The 12735-nt window shown below is 47.8% G+C and overlaps 1 protein-coding gene across 2 annotated transcripts in view; it reads right to left on the reverse strand.

Annotated features, from left to right (window-relative positions):
- Window positions 1–12735, reverse strand: part of DNAJC10 (DnaJ heat shock protein family (Hsp40) member C10) — a 149545-nt gene that overhangs the window by 131173 nt on the left and 5637 nt on the right. For both annotated transcript variants that reach the window (XM_030209466.1, XM_030209465.1), the window contains exon 2: window positions 9699–10068. In XM_030209466.1, coding sequence (XP_030065326.1) covers window positions 9699–9890 — 192 coding nt within the window. In that variant the 5' untranslated portion in view covers window positions 9891–10068. The remainder of the gene's footprint in view (window positions 1–9698; window positions 10069–12735) is intronic.

The raw sequence follows: 12735 nt of genomic DNA on the forward strand, positions 1-12735 counted from the left end.
TGGCACGATCAGGAAGTAGAAAATACTTAACATTCGGGTGCCAGACAAAAATCATTATTTTTTTTTGTTTGTGATTTTTTTTCTGATCCAAAAGTCTGTTTTTGCTATTTTCCTTGTTTTGTATATATTATAGATTTCTATTTACTTTTACTCAGGTCCTTTCTTTTGGTTTATTGTCTCTCTGTATCGATTTTGCTAGCTTTGTTAAGATTTTTGCTCAGTCTGTCTGAATGCCTGCTGTTCTTTTTAGCTGTCAGCAAGCAGTCCATGGATCAGGCGACCCTCAGGGGGAGGAATGCTGGCTTCGGCCTAACCCCTGGTAAGCCTTTCCTCAGCTGAGAGGTGCCCAGCTCTATCACCGGCTGCCTTTCAGGTGCTGTGGCCTGTGGAGGACTTGCAGCTCATCTGCATATCCTTACAGCCTTCTCCGGGGTGATACCCAGGTCCACTACGATACACTCAGGGCCTCCGCTCTAGGTGTGGGCATTTTTCTCTTTACATCTAATCTTCTTCCCAGTTGCTAAAGTACCTCAGTCGTTTATGGCCCCTATTCACATTCTCTTCCTAGCCCTGTCCCTTCCTAATCTTTTCCCTCACCCCCTACCTCTCTCCACTACAGGAACTCACTGCCCATCCATCGACTTCATCACCTCACTTTCTCTCCTACCCTCTTCCTCCCTCTTGGCTTTTAATCTCCGTCTCTTTCTTCCCTCCATTTTGCCTTCGCCATTCCACCTAAATACCTCTCGCCTTCGACGCCACACCTCTCCTACTCTCCTCCGCTCTCTTTTACTCCTTCTCTTACTCTCAGCCAGTGACATCAATCCCAATCCTGGTCCTCCTCACCAACTATTATCCCAACTCTAAAGATCTCACCGCGACCTCTCTAACCTCATCTCTATTCCTCTACTCCCCTCCTCTTCTCTGCCCTTCTCTTGCGCCCTATGGAATGCCCGCTCTATCTGTAACAAACTCCCCTAGATCCAGGACCTCTTTATCTCGCGTCACCTCCATCTGCTCGCCATAACAGAAATCTGGCTCTGCCCTGATGACTCTGCTTCAGTTGCAGCCCTCTGCCATGGCGGTTATCTTTTTTCACATACTCCTCGCCCTGCTGGTTGCAGGGGCGGTGTTGGACTACTTCTCTCTCCCTCCTCCAGATTTCAACCCCTTCTTCCACCTCAATCTCACTGTTTTTCCTCCTTTGAAGTCCACTCTATCCACCTTTTCTCTCCTCTGCCTCTTCAAATAGCGGTCATTTATCGTCCCCCTGATAAGTCCCTTTCATCCTTTCTCAGTGACTTTGATGCCTGGCTTGCCTTCTTCCATGATCCTTCCTCCCCCTCTCATCCTTGGTGACTTTAATATTCCTGCTAATGATCCTTCCAGCTCTTATATTTCCAAGTTACTCGCTTTAACATCCTCCTTTAATCTCCAACTATGCTCCACCTCCCCCACTCATCAAAATCGTCACTGTCTTGATCTCATCTTCTCCTCCAACTGTTCACCCTCTAGTTTCCTTACCTCTGATCTTCCCCTCTCTGATCACCATCTTATAACTTTCACACTTAAATCTCCTCCCTCCCAGTCCCGTCCTATTATATCTAATTTATCTAAGAATCTTCACGATATTAACCCTTCATCTCTCTCCTCCCATGTTTCAAACCTCCTCTCTACTGTGGCACCATCCACGTCTGTCGAGACTGTTTCTTCTTACAATACTCTATCCTCCGCCTTAGACACTCTTGCACCTTTGATGACCCGCCCTATAAGGTGTACAAAACCGCAACCTTGGCTGACTTCTAATATCCGCTACCTACGTTCCTGTACCCGCTCCGCCGAATGCCTCTGGCGGAAATCTCGGGCCCTTGCTGATTTCTTACACTTTAAGTTCATGCTGACCTCCTTCCAATCTGCTCTTTTACGCGCCAAACAGGATTATTATATCCAACTGACCAACTCTCTTGGCTCTAACCCTCGACTTCCCTTCACCACATTGAACTCTCTCCTCAAGGTGCCCCCTCCCCCAACTCCCCCTTCATTATCTCCTCAGACCCTTGCTGAATTCTTTCACGACAAGGTTCAAAAGATAAACCTTAAATTCTCTACCTCGCCACCTCTCCCTCCACTAGTCCGTTCCCCTCTCTCTCCTTCCCCTCATTCCTTTTCCTCCTTTCCTGAAGTTACTATAGAGGAAACTACACTTCTCCTTTCTTCCTCAAAATGTACCACCTGTTCCTCTGATCCCATTCCCACCCACCTTCTTAATGCCATCTCTCCTGCTCTTATTCCTTTTATCTGTCACATTCTCAACCTCTCACTTTCCACTACAACTGTCCCTACTGCCTTTAAACATGCTGTGGTCACACCTCTCCTTAAGAAGCCTTCACTCGACCCTACTTGTCCATCTAATTACCGACCCATCTCCCTCCTTCCTTTTCTCTCCAAATTACTTGAGCGTGCTGTTCACCACCGCTGCCTTGATTTTCTCTCCTCACATGCTATTCTTCACCCACTACAATCTGGTTTTCGCCCTCTCCACTCAACCGAAACTGCGCTTACTAAAGTCTCCAATGACCTATTACTGGCTAAATCCAGAGGTCTCTATTTCATCCTCATTCTTCTTGATCTTTCCGCTGCTTTTGACACTGTCGATCACAGCATACTCCTCGATACCCTGTCCTCACTTGGATTCCAGGGCTCTGTCCTTTCCTGATTCTCTTCCTACCTCTCCCTCCGCACCTTCAGTGTTCACTCTGGTGGATCCTCTTCTACTTCTATCCCTCTGTCTGTCGGCGTACCTCAGGGTTCTGTTCTTGGTCACCTCCTCTTTTCTATCTACACTTCTTCCCTTGGTTCATTAATCTCATCCCATGGCTTTTCCTACCATCTCTACGCTGATGACTCCCAAATCTACCTTTCTACCCCTGATATCTCACCTTGCATCCAAACCAAAGTTTCAGCGTGCTTGTCTGACATTGCTGTCTGGATGTCTCAACGCCACCTGAAATTAAACATGACCAAAACCGAGCTTCTCATTTTTCCCCCCAAACCCACCTCCCCATTCCCCCCGTTTTCTATTTCTGTTGATGGCTCTCTCATTCTCCCTGTCTCCTCAGCTCGAAACCTTGGGGTCATCTTTGACTCTTCTCTCTCCTTCTCTGCTCATATCCAGCAGATCGCCAAGACCTGTCGTTTCTTTCTTTACAACATCCGTAAAATCCGCCCCTTTCTTTCTGAGCACTCTACCAAAACCCTCATCCACACCCTTGTCACCTCTCGTTTAGACTACTGCAATCTGCTTCTTGCTGGCCTCCCACTTAGTCACCTCTCCCCTCTCCAATCGGTTCAAAATTCTGCTGCCCGTCTCGTCTTCCGTCAGGGTCGCTTTACTCATACTACCCCTCTCCTCAAGTCGCTTCACTAGCTCCCTATCCGTTTTCGCATCCTGTTCAAACTTCTTCTACTAACATATAAATGTACTCACTCTGCTGCTCCCCAGTATCTCTCCACACTTGTCCTTCCCTACACCCCTCCCCGTGCACTCTGCTCCATGGATAAATCCTTCTTATCTGTTCCCTTATCCACTACTGCCAACTCCAGACTTTGCGCCTTCTGTCTCGCTGCACCCTACGCCTGGAATAAACTTCCTGAGCCCCTACGTCTTGCCCCATCCTTGGCAACCTTTAAATCTAGATTGAAAGCCCACCTCTTTAACATTGCTTTTGACTCGTAACCACTCACCTCCACCTACCCTCCTCTCCTCCTTCCTGTACACATTAATTGATTTGATTACTTTATTTTTCGTCTCATTGTAAGCTCTTTGAGCAGGGACTGTCTTTCTTCTATGTTTGTGCAGCGCTGCGTACGCCTTGTAGCGCTATAGAAATGCTAAATAGTAGTAGTGGTCTTCTGGCCTGACCCAGAAGCAGGTGCTAGGCACCAATTTTTTTGGCTCCTGGCCAATAATTGTCATTTTACCATAATGGATATTACAACATAAAAATAACATTTTCAAGCTGCTTCATAGTGATTGAGGGCAGACTGTGAAGGTTCTGATTTTCATATTGATGCCAAGACACTGAAAACATGGAAAAAAATGCAAATAGGACCTTCTATTAAATATCAAGTTAAAGAGTTTTTCAACTGGTGACCTGGCTAGTTAAGCATAAACTAACATGCATATAAGTCCTCTAGAGCCAAAAGGACTAACTGAACCCAGACTAAGGAGCAACTGAGTTGGTCCTTTTCAAATCCTGGTCCAACAGGCTTTGGGAGTTTCTTTGTATGAAGAGGTGGCAAGTGCCAACTGGCATGCATGCGCTACTAAAGACACTCACACACATGGTCTTTACTGTAAAAGGAGAAATTAGGACTTACCTGATACATTTTTTTCCCCTTAGTTCTTCACACTATTCCAGGACGAGTGGGTAGTTATGTCCATCGACCAGCAGGTGGAGATAGAAAATACAGAACTAAGCACCCCTACATAGCTCCCTGCTAGCAGCTCAGCTCCTCAGTATCAGTCCTCAAGCAAGGAAGAAGAACGCCCAATCAGGAGCATGGTCAGCAACCAACACATCCAGCCCCAAGAAGCATTCGAAGACAAGGCCCCAGGAAAACAGGATACAAGACAGTGCATAGAGCCACCAATGAGAGCGCCAACCACGGGAGGGCTCCTGGAATAGTGTGAAGAACTAATGGAAAGAAAATTATCAGGTAAGTCCTAATTTCTCTTTCCATTACGTTCATTCCCACTATTCCAGGATGAGTGGGATGTTCAAAAGCTATCCCTACAAGGGTGGGAAAGCGAACCTGCCACAAGCAGAACTGACGCCCCAAATGCAGCCGCTGCCTGAGTGGCCCCCGCTATACCATCATGCTTACTGAAGGCAAGCAGAGAAGCCCACGCCTCTGCCCTACAAAAATCCATCAGAGAATACAACGAAGCCTCTGCCCAAGACGTGGACACACACCCAGGACAGTGTGCCTTCCAACCCGAAGAGGAGAATAGCCTCCCAGAATACAGGCCGAGACCATGGCCACCTTCACCCACTGGGCAAAGGAAGTCTTGGATGCCAAGAGACCCAACTGCTGTTTACCTAACTGCCCAAAAGGTCTATACGAAAGGCGGAATACATTGAGAACCTCGAAAAAACGCAAGAGAGCCCTGCGAAAGGCATATAGCTGACTACATAAAAACCAACAAGCACTCTGGCAAGGACAAAACTGCCCGAAACAAGACCCCTGCCTCAAGCGCCCCAATAGCACCGAGTTCTACGCGAGAACTGTCAGGATCACCTAGTGACGGGGCACAAACGGAGAGTGCTACAGCACCCGAAGGACCAGCATAAAATCCCATTTGGAAAAGGCACTCGAAGGGCAGGGTAAGCGACCAATACCTCTCTGAAAACGAATCACAACTGGATGAGCCACTAATGAAGAGGTCTGCCAACGACCCTGAAAGCAAGCCAGGGCTGCCACTGGAACACACAAGGATCCCAGCGCCAGCCCTCGATACTCCCTCCCGCAAAAATGCCAGGAAATGGCCCAGGGAGGAAGCAAATAATTGGCCGGCGCCGAGGAAGAAGAGCCTGCAGCAGAGAAGCCATGACTGAATCCACTAATCCTTCTTCCTCAGCCGAGCCCTCTCAAGGGCCAGGCCGAAAGACCAAAGGGAGAAGACTCCTCCATGACCACCAGGCCCTGACAGAAGAAACCTCGAAACTGAGGGAATCGCAGTAACTCCCCAACTAGGAGCTTCACGAGATCTGCATAGCACTGGAGCCATGTCCAGGCTGGAGAACAGGAGCACTGTATCCCGAAGGACTGCCACTCTCCCCCACTCCCGGCCTAACTTCGGCACGGGGGAAGGCGTACGGGAGTCCCTCGCTAAGACACAAACGCAGCAGGGCGTCTAGACCCCGAGGGTCCTCTTCTCTGTGACGGCCGAAGAACCAAGGAACCGTGACATAGGAATAGGCCAAGAGAACTAAGCCCCATCAACAAATCACCAGCTGTAACAGCTTGACTGACATCTCCCACTCACTGAAAGTCAGAGCATGCCTGCTAAGAAGGTCGGTCCCCATGTGAGGAACCCCTCAAACAGCTGAAAGGCACAACAAGTGTCTCTGCCCTGGTCAAAAACCAACTGGGCTCCCGAGCTAGCTGACTGCTAGGAGTCCCCCCCCCCCCCCCCCCCCTTAGCTAGTAGAAGAGGCCAGAGCCATAGCAATGACCAAAAAGGCCCACACCAAAGCATTCCCAACAACGGGGCAAAAGCCTGCAGAGCTTAGCGCACCACTCACAGCTCCAGAGGAAAGGGGCTAATGTGCCTCTACTGGAGACCAAAGGTCTTATGCCAGGGGACTCCAGCAAAGTGCCCCCAGCCCAAGAAACTGTCCTCCGTAGACCCCACTTCCCAAGGCAGGAGCGGGGAGCGCCTCCCTAGGGTCAACGACTGAGGAAGCTGCAACCGCCTCAGCTCTGACTGCCAGGGGAAAAGAAGCCGGAAGCTATAACCCTCTGCAAACGGAGACCAGTGGCTGAGCAGGGCCCTATGAATTGGCCGCATCAGAGTGTAAGGTACCACTTCCAGGGCCGCTGCCATAGAACTGAGGACCTGCGTGAAATCTCAGGCTGGAAGCTGGCAACGAAGCAGGAGCAAAGAATCTGATGCGGTAACAAAGTGCCGCCCTCTGTGAGAAACAAACTTACAGGGAAACCAAAAGAACACCTAAACCAGAAAGAAAAACAAAACAGGAGGCGAACCATTGTTGAAGGGGCCTCCACACAGGCTTGACAAGAGGAGGCCTGAATTAGCCAGCTGTCCAAGTGCAAGAGGAAACAAAACCTCCGTCTCCGCAGAAAGACTGCTACGTGCACAACCTAGGAAAACGGTCCTCGGGCCCGAGGGGAGGCCAAATGGCCAGGACCGGAACTGAAAAAACTGCAGAAGCAGCCCGCAGAGGGGAAGGTAAATATGACTCCCTCGTCTCAAAAGCAGAAAGAACTCTCGCTCCGAACGGACGGGAGCACAGACCTCAGGGTCACCATCCGAAAACAGACACCGGTGGACCCCTTGAGATCCAGATTGGATTGCACTGCTCCTATCTTCCTGGGAACTCCAAAATAGGAGCGGAACCGACCAGACCACACTCGGCAGGAGGGACGGAAACAATAGCCCGAAGGGCCAGAAGCACCTCAACTGAGCTTCTGCCCTGAGCTGCCAAAGGCACCCCCCCCCCCCCCCCCCCAACAAGAAGACTGTAAGAAGACAGGAGCTACCGGCTGGGAGAACTCCAACTGGAAGGCAATACCCAGAATAACCACCACCAGAGCTGCATAAAAGGTAGACCACAAGTCCTGAAAGACCTGAACCGGCCCCCTGTAGGCCCGGACGGACCAGCCGGCCTGGCTACATTGGGATTGCCGGGAGACAGCAGCCATGCACTCTGATTGCCCTGCCGACTCTCCGTCCCCCGGCAGAAAGATTGCTGGGCCAGAGACTGAGCCCTCCGGTCAAAGGTCTGACGACCAGACCTACACATGGAGCCATGACGAAACAGGGCCCCTGCTGAGTCCGCAAGGCGATCAGAGGGACAAGGAGCATCTTCTGGAAGATGCTGGGGCCCGTTCACTCCTGAACCAAATTGCTGAGGCCATTCCCAAAGAGAAATGTGCCTCAAAGGGGTAACCCGATCACGCAGGCCTTGGAAGCGGCAACCGCCACCCACGTCCACAGCCAAAACTGATGCCTCACGGAGAGCGTAAATAACATGCCTGTGGCTGAACCACTAAGAATGACATACACAGTGGTCATCAGACAGGCTAAACCCGCATCCATCCAGGCAGCCCGGGGACTGCTGATGCTACTGTAAACAGGCCTGTGCCACCAAATGGCCAAAAATAGAAGCCTGCAGCTCCAAAACCGTCGCCTCAAGGTGCACTGCAAAGCCCGTTTCAGCTTCCTATATAGCAGATCCTTCAAGGCAAGGCCGCCAACCACCAGGAGGGAAGTACTGTAGGTGACTGCAGACACAAAGCCCAACTTAGGTAAGGGAACATCTCCTCCTTCTGGCACCAGAGAAAAAAAAAAGAACGAACCACGGTCCTCCCAAACAGTAGGCCCGTGTCAGACGTACTCACACTGAGGCAAGCAGAACTCGAATGCCCAGGTGAATGGGGGAAACACCCTGAACGGGCCCGAGGCCCTTCATAAGGCTAGCCGCCTGATTAGCTTCTGAAAACTCCCCAAGGGAGCGCAGCAATTGCCTCTGAAATCAGGGGAGCTGCCTCCTAGCAGCCCATCTGTAGCGAAATCCGAGACTAAGTCTCCACGGGGCAGCAGTTGCAATCTCCTGGGAACAGGCAGGGAGATCCCCATCTCCTCTCTCTCTCTCACCGGAGCTGCCAGGCCCGCTGAAAAAGAGGCTCCTAGCCCCAGCCCAAGGCTTGGTGGAGCAGATGAAGGGATGGCCCTGACCCAGGGCCCCCCCCCCTCGAAGGGACCCCCCACAGACACAGCCGGCTGCGCGGGGGCTTCACTTCTGCCGAAAAACAAAACGGCCGCCATTTCAGCCTCCTTCTGAGGCGAAGCGCTGAGGCCCTGCATCGGGGACTGGAGTCGAAAGAAAAGCGCTGCTGTGACCGAGCGTGCCCTGTAAGTGTGAGCCCTGAATCAGCTTCTTCACTTGGAAACCGGACTGCACACCGTGCAGCTGTCCGAGGAGGAACACCGCCCACTGCTCCTAGCAGCCCGATGACGGGCAACAGTTCGTACTCTAAGCGGGGGCTGCCATGGTCAGGGACTGCCGATGCATGTGGCGCACCGCGCTACCCACCCACTTTATTTTATAGAATCAGGAGATTAGGCAGTTTCTGTCTTAGGAGGAATCACAGTCTGATTGTATCGGCCAAAGACCTCAAGGAGCAGTAGTGAGATTTGCACCAGGCTCCCCTGGTTCTCACTCCACTGATCCAATCACTAAAACTGCTCCTCCACTTCCTCCATTTTTTTTTGTAGCACCGACACACAGTGCTCCCATCGATGTCCCAAGGCCTGAAGTACAGCAAAAAGGACCCACCACCCTGGGTCCATGCTACCTGGGGACACAGTCACCCCTCCGCCACAGCAGGGCACGGCAGCAGCAGCACCAGCCTGCCAGACTCACTGTGTTGCCTGCGACTCCTCTTCTTCTGGCTCTCACACAGAGGAAAAAACAAGGAAAAGGTGCAGAACATCCCAGGGGGAAGGCATGACAGGGACCCAGCACTACCAAGTATGTCTGCTCAACTGGGAACCAGTTGACCAACTGGACCAGGACCAAGGCCTCATAACCAGAGACAGAGGAAGTCTGTCCATCCACTTGCTGGAGATAGAAGATACTGAGGAGCTGAGCTGCTAGCAGGGAGCTATGTAGTGGTGCTCAGTTCTGTATTTTCTATCTCCACCTGCTGGTCGATGGACATAACTACCCACTCGTCCTGGAATAGTGGGAATGAAAGTAATGGAATGGTACAATATGACCATAAATGTATTTTAAAAAGTGACAACTGTACATAACACCAGGTGTTCATCATCAGGTCTCAACAAATAACGCAAAGAAAAAAATGGGTGCTGGTCAACGTATATTTCAAAGCTAGTCACAACACATGCTTGAACATCACTTTCCACTGAGACTTTTGCTTTTACTTACTGGATTTTTATCAGGATGCATCTTTAGCGCCAGCTTTTTAAAGGCCTGTCTTATCTCCCTATTGCTTGCTTCTTTGGACACACCAAGTAAATTATAGTAGTCCTGATCAGTATAAACTAAAACATTGAGACATACTAAAATTAAGAAAAATAAATTTCTTTGACAAGCTCCTTTGGGTAGACAGTGCTTCATTTTTTAAATGTCCACAGGTTAAAATTCAAATACTTTTAAGGAAGAGTAGCAAACAGTTTTATGCGGCCACAGGATTTGGGCACATTGAATACAGTCAGTTCATAGTTCTTCTATCGCCTTTTCGGTGTTGTGAGCTGCAACTTAATGTTTCATCAATCTGTCTTGCTAAAATCATAACCTGTCAAGAAAGAAAAACAGCAAGAGTTAAGAGGGCAGGTTTTATCACATGCAATCTGCAATAACACTGAAAAATTCTCAGAAATGTCACTGAAGTATGCCAGGAATAGGTAAAACTTAGCCTGTGAATTTGTGTTCAGTTGCATTTATTTAGAACAAATGTTTGCTTCCCAGATATCTACCATGCTATTTTTTTGTTTTCATGTTTCATGAATCTTTTCTTTGGTCCAACAGTATTACTCCTTTGGGCTTCCAGTTTAATTGGAACTTGCTCTTTATTGGGCTATGGGACCACAAGCCGTCATCTGCATCTACTTGATGAATCTTCCTATATTTTTATATCATCCACCTACACACCCAACTCAGCTTATTTACCACAGAGACACTCCTGGGACTGGGGACAACTAAAGTCTGACTGCTTGCCTTTGAAAAGTTGCTACTTCTCATCCCCCCCCCCCCCCCCCCTCACCAGGCTTGTGATCACTGCCTTTACAGCATTCCCAATCAAACTCAAGAACAAGTACTGGACCAGGAACTGAATCCAGGTCCTCTGCAAGGCAATACACAGCACTTGCCACCACAGGAGCCATCTGTGTTTGAGCATCCCCAATATTGAGCAAACTGACTGTGTGACTGTGTCCAGGGAGGTGTAATTTCCATTGCATTTAGCATTCCCTCATCATTTTGAGAAGTTGGCTCCTATGCTTGCCAGTGAGCCACCGGGTTGACCCACGCTCAGTTAATCTTGACATTACAAAAACAGGATGAGAAAAAAAAACCCCAAAGAATTTCATAAAAGTAGGTAGTTATACTAATCAATAGTAACAAAAAAATTTTTTTTGCATTTTTCACTAGCAATTTTACTGGGTCAGATAAGCCTGTTAAATATATGCTACCATTGCCACCAAGTGTAGCAATACATGAGAAAACCAGGGAAGTAAAAACTATTGTTTCTGTTTTTATTGAATCTGGTACAAAGACCAAAACTGGCCCAGCTACCCCTAAATACTAGGATCTCTAGTCTAATTATGAAGCACCTCCTAAGACCAATTCATGTACAGCTTCAGAATTAGACTGTAGGTTCCAGTACTGCATGATACACAGTTTTGGTGTACATAGTGCTAGCAATTCCCAGTGCAGCAAATGAGAAGAAGACCATAAGAATTAAATGGGCTCCTTTCATTTGCCCCATGGGAATCGATAGCGTAATTTTGTAAAAGTGACCCATAATTTGCATTAATTTTCTTCAATGGGAAACAATATGTTCAGCTTTTATTTAAAAACTTGAGAACTAGGTGCAAATCTAGGTGATAAATTGGAATACCCTGTATAATTTGCAGTGTTCACTGAACTTTTATTCAGAGTAAAACTTCAGTAAATACTGCAAATTATGCAGGTTATTCCAATTTGTTCCCTAGAAATCTCTTAACATATCCTTCTCCTCCAGTAAAACAACCTATCAGGTGCAGAATGTAACCTAGTAAGCATTCCTTGTAGTAAAGTTAAGGGTATATATATTCCACCATCACAAGTTTTAGGTTTGAATTAAAAAAAAAATTTTTCAAAACAAACTGAATTTCAACAAAAGCATCAGGGGAAAAGTATAAACACTAGTGTAAACGACTCAGATCATCATTACCATAAAAGAAGCTAAGTATCACTACATTAAGTCACAGAAAAGGGATAATTTTTCATAATATTCAAACAGAATCAAAGAGTACTTATTATAGTAAAGCAAATTCCTTTTCCTTTAGAAAAAAAAGATACATTTCACAAATCATTTAATTACTTAAGTATTGCCATACAGGGAAAGACCAAAGGTCCATCAAGCCCAGCATCCTGTTTTGAATAGTGGCCAATCCAGGTCACAAATACCTGGCAAGCTCCCAAAAAAGTACAAAACATTTTAGACTGCTTATCCCAGAAATAGTGGATTTTCCCCATAGTCCATTTAATAATGGTCTATGGACTTTTCCTTCAGGAAGCCGTCCAAACCTTTTTTAAACTCCACTAAACAAACCGCCTTTACCGCATTCTCTGGCAACGAATTCCAGAGTTTAATTACACATTGAGTGAAGAAAAACTTTCTCCGAGTTGTTTTAAATTTATTACATTGTAGCTTCATTGCATACCCCCTAGTCCTAGTATTTTTGGAAAGCGTAAACAGACGCTTCACATCTACCCGTTCAACTCCACTCATTATTTTATAGACCTCTATCATATCTCCCCTCAGCCGTCTTTTCTCCAACCTGAAGAGCCCTAGCCGCTTTAGCCTTTCCTCATAAGGAAGTTGTCCATCCCCTTTATCATTTTCGTCACCCTTCTCTGCACCTTTTCTAATTCCACTATATCTTTTTTTGAGATGCAGCGACCAGAATTGAACACAATATTTGAGGTGCGGTTGCACCATGGAGCAATACAAAGGCATTATAACATCCTCATTTTTGTTTTCCATTCCTTTCCTAATAATACTTAACATTCTATTTGCTTTCTTAGCCGCAACAGCACACTGAGCAGAAGGTTTCAACGTATCATCGATGACACCTAGATCCCTTTCGTGGTCCGTGACTCCTAACGTGGTACCTTGCATGACGTAGCTACTACTACTACTACTACTTAACATTTCTAAAGCACTACTAGGGTTACGCAGCGCTGTACAATTTAACAT

The sequence above is a fragment of the Microcaecilia unicolor genome, chromosome 7 (assembly GCF_901765095.1).
Source record: "Microcaecilia unicolor chromosome 7, aMicUni1.1, whole genome shotgun sequence".
Classification (NCBI taxonomy): Eukaryota; Metazoa; Chordata; class Amphibia; order Gymnophiona; family Siphonopidae; genus Microcaecilia; species Microcaecilia unicolor.